At 64.3% G+C, this 3,399-nt stretch overlaps 1 protein-coding gene across 1 annotated transcript; it reads left to right on the top strand.

Annotated features, from left to right (window-relative positions):
• Nucleotides 1-280: 280 nt before the first annotated feature.
• On the top strand, nucleotides 281-1,228 carry LBRM_09_0650 (conserved hypothetical protein; the record flags this gene model as incomplete). The annotated part of the gene is made up of 1 exon (XM_001562630.1): nucleotides 281-1,228. One exon carries the CDS (start codon nucleotides 281-283, stop codon nucleotides 1,226-1,228), a length of 948 nt encoding a protein of 315 aa, XP_001562680.1.
• Nucleotides 1,229-3,399: the final 2,171 nt, after the last annotated feature.

Genomic DNA, 3,399 nt, shown 5'->3' on the forward strand with positions numbered 1-3,399 from the left:
ACACACGCGAAGAAAGAACTCGTTAGCTCTGGCCCGAAGTGGCTGCAAATGAAGCAACCATCACCACGGGTAGCATCTGCCCTGTCATGCGCGCCAGTGCTGGTTGCAGCCCCCTGCCCCAGCTTTGCCAGCCCCACCGCACCCCTTCCCACCGCCTCGTCTCACACAACCACCCCCCTCACCAAGAACACCTTGCACACTGCATATACTTTTCCTTGTAGGACAGGCCGAACACCGCGGGCGCACCACTGCGCGCCGTCAAAGAAGCGCCCCCCCCCCAATGCCAACCAAGCCCATCAATGCTGTCTGCACCATGGCAACGCGCGAGTGCGTTGCCGAGCTTGCGCTGTTCCACCGAGCGCTCCGCACGTTTCATCCAACCCTGCCCCTCTACCTCGGCTGCAGCAGCGAGGTCCGCGACGCCGCGGAGGCGGCCACCGATGCCACTGCCCCGCTGCGGGCTCTGCGCGACGACGCGCATGTGCGGTGGGTGCCGTGCCTCGACCAGTACGGCCCGGTCATCTCTCGCACGGAAATGGAGCGCCAGCGCGGCGTGTGGTACCCCGCACGGCACGCTGACTTCATGATGGAGAAGGCCAATCTAATGGAGCTAGCGATGATGACAACAAAGGCGAACACGCCAACCGTAGCGTTCCTCGACTGCGACATCACCCTGCTGCGCGAACTGCCCTGCGTGCCGGCAGCTGCGGCTGTTGCCCTGTCGCCGCACTGGATTCGCGAAGCCGACGAAGCCGTCTTCGGAGCCTTCAACGGTGGCTACGTAGTCGCCAGCACGCCGGAGGTGCTGTGGGAGTGGCGACGCGCCACGCAGACGTCACGGTACTTCGACCAGGCTTCACTGGAGCACGTGGCGGCTATCTTTGAGCGGCGCGCGCTGCTGCACCAACTCCCACCGCAGCACAACTACGGGTTCTGGCGCCTCCTTCAGCCGCGTTGCGGGAGTGTTGTGGACGAGGCGAAGCGCTTCTCCATCGCACCTGCGCCGCCATCGGGCAGCGGGCAGCAGCCAGCGGCGACGGTTGTCCACTACGATGGCGCGCCGCTTTGCTCTGTCCACGCGCACTTTTTCGCGCCAAACCCTCCGCGGGACGTGCGCCTGTTCTGCGCGGTGCTGCGGCGCTGGCTGGGGCGCTGCCGCCCCGCCTGTGCGGCCGCCCTCGCCCCGACGCCCCGGGCGCCAGCAAGAGACCCGCCGCGCAGCGCCTAAAACAACCGAAAGGAGCGGAGAGAAGCAAGCACACACCGGCGCCGCAGCGACAAACCACGCCATTAGAAGGCCTGCGATGGCGGGCACCAAAGGGCCGCCGCAGCGCGGGAGAGACCCCCCACCCGCCCAACCCCAACCATCCCGACAAGGACGGCCCCGGAACCCAAACCCCCGAGAACCGCACCCAGGGCCAAAAAGCGACAGCCCGCAGAGCCCGGCGAAAGAAGGCGGCCACAGCACATCCGGGCGAGCAAAAACAGTGACAATCCCCCGCGCCTTGGAGGCACACACGGCCCCGCGCCAAGAAAAGCGCACGCAACCACAGCCTCCACGCATCAAGGCGAGCCGCCACCCATGACGCAATGGGTCTCATGCGCGACGTTCCCCTGCGGGCTTTGTGTTTTCGCAAAGCACCCTTTCGAAGAAGCCCACGTACAAATACCATTTCCACCCTCGCCGCGGGCGCCAAGAGGTTTCAACCACACACCGCCCTGCTCACGAAAACACGCCACAAGGCATCCTTTCATAGATGCACGAGCCCCATGAAACAACACGCAGACCAGACGCAGCACACCCCAGAAACATTTTCCCCCAGAACCGGAACGCCGTGCACGACCAGGGGCCGCAGAAAACAGCCCCCCCCCTCCCCCACAACCCACAGGAAGCCCCCGAAAAGCACGCAGAACGGGCCCGGCCCACACAAACCGACGAAGCCCCGCGCAGCAGAGAGCCATCCAAGAGACAGAAACCCGCCGACGCGGTTAAGGATGAAAGGCCCCCCAACCCCACCACGGGCCACAAAAAACACCTAAACCAGGCGCCGACCACGAAGAACCAGGTTTGACCCCAGGTTCCGCACAGCAGAAAAGCAAATTGCAAGATCGCCACGCAGCGAGGCCGGGTATTCCCAAACCGCGGCCCGCCATCCTATGCCCAGGTTCGCCAAAAGCATTTTTTCGCCAAGACCTCTGCTTGGTGCTTTCTGAGGCGTTCAAAGAAAAGTGTGATGAGAGAAGGTTGGCGCAAAGCTCTGCAATACGCACCTCCAATCCCGGACGACACATCCGAAACAGAAACCGGATCCGCTTCCTTTTCCCCACGCAATATTCAGAACCCTTGGCACCCCGTTCAAAAAACTTAGACCACAGCACGCCAAACCCCCACGGGGCGGCAATGCCCAAAAACCCGTCCTTCAGAACCGAAAATCCCCCCATCGCTGGCTAAACAGGCTGCGGTTCCCGGGGGCACAAGGCCGCGTGGCTCCGGGCCGGGGGTTTTTCCCCTTTTCCGGTAGGCGTGGGCGGGTCGCTGGGAAATGGTGGGTGGGTTTCGAATGAGGATCGGGCAGGGGGCGTCGGGGCGCCCGCGCCTTTTCGCCGGGCGTGGCGGGAAACCCCAGCGGGCCGCGGCCCACCAAGAGAAGCGCGACGCCCTCACGCGCCCAAGCAGAAGGGCCACCCCAGGCCGCGCGGCAGCCGCCGCCGCAAGCGGGAAAGGCCCGGCCCCGGCCAAAGCGCGCGGCAAAGACTCTTCGGAACGGGTCAAAAACGGAGGGGGGGGCGGAAATGCGCGCGGGGCTAGAGGAAGTCTCAGCGGCGCGTCAGCTTTTTTTATCTGCAAGCGGCCCGCCACACTGTAAACAACCCGGCATCTCTTTCCACCACCGTATTGTTTGCAGGCGTCTTGTTTGAGCCGCCTTCCACGCAGTCTCAAAAAAATCATTGTTGGCCGCACTGAAAGTCGCCAAAAGCAACTTTATGCCAGAGTCGGCTCCTGGCCAGCGCGCTGTCCGTGCGTGTTTTCCGGCTTCTTTGGGGATTTGGAAACTTCCTTTTGGCGGCCCGGGGTATGCCGGGCGGGGGTCGTGGGGGCGGGGGCGCGCGGTGGCGGCCATGTGCCGACAGGGTGTCGCCGCACAGGTGGAAACTGAAGAGCGGGAGACCTTTCAGCATCGCCAGTCACGGCGGCGGTTGCAACTGCGCGTTAACAGCGAGGACGTCAGTACTCGTCGGCGCCTGGAGTTGCCAGGCGGCAGGGGGACCGGCCACGAGGCAGCCCATGAATTCGAGGATCCAACCGTGGCGCGACCCATCGCCGACCTCCGGCGGTTGAGCCAAGGGCTCGTTTCACTGTGGGGTTTGCTGGCACAGACTGAGCGACACGGGGACAGG

This window comes from Leishmania braziliensis, chromosome 9, assembly GCF_000002845.2.
Source record: "Leishmania braziliensis MHOM/BR/75/M2904 complete genome, chromosome 9".
NCBI lineage: Eukaryota > Euglenozoa > Kinetoplastea > Trypanosomatida > Trypanosomatidae > Leishmania > Leishmania braziliensis.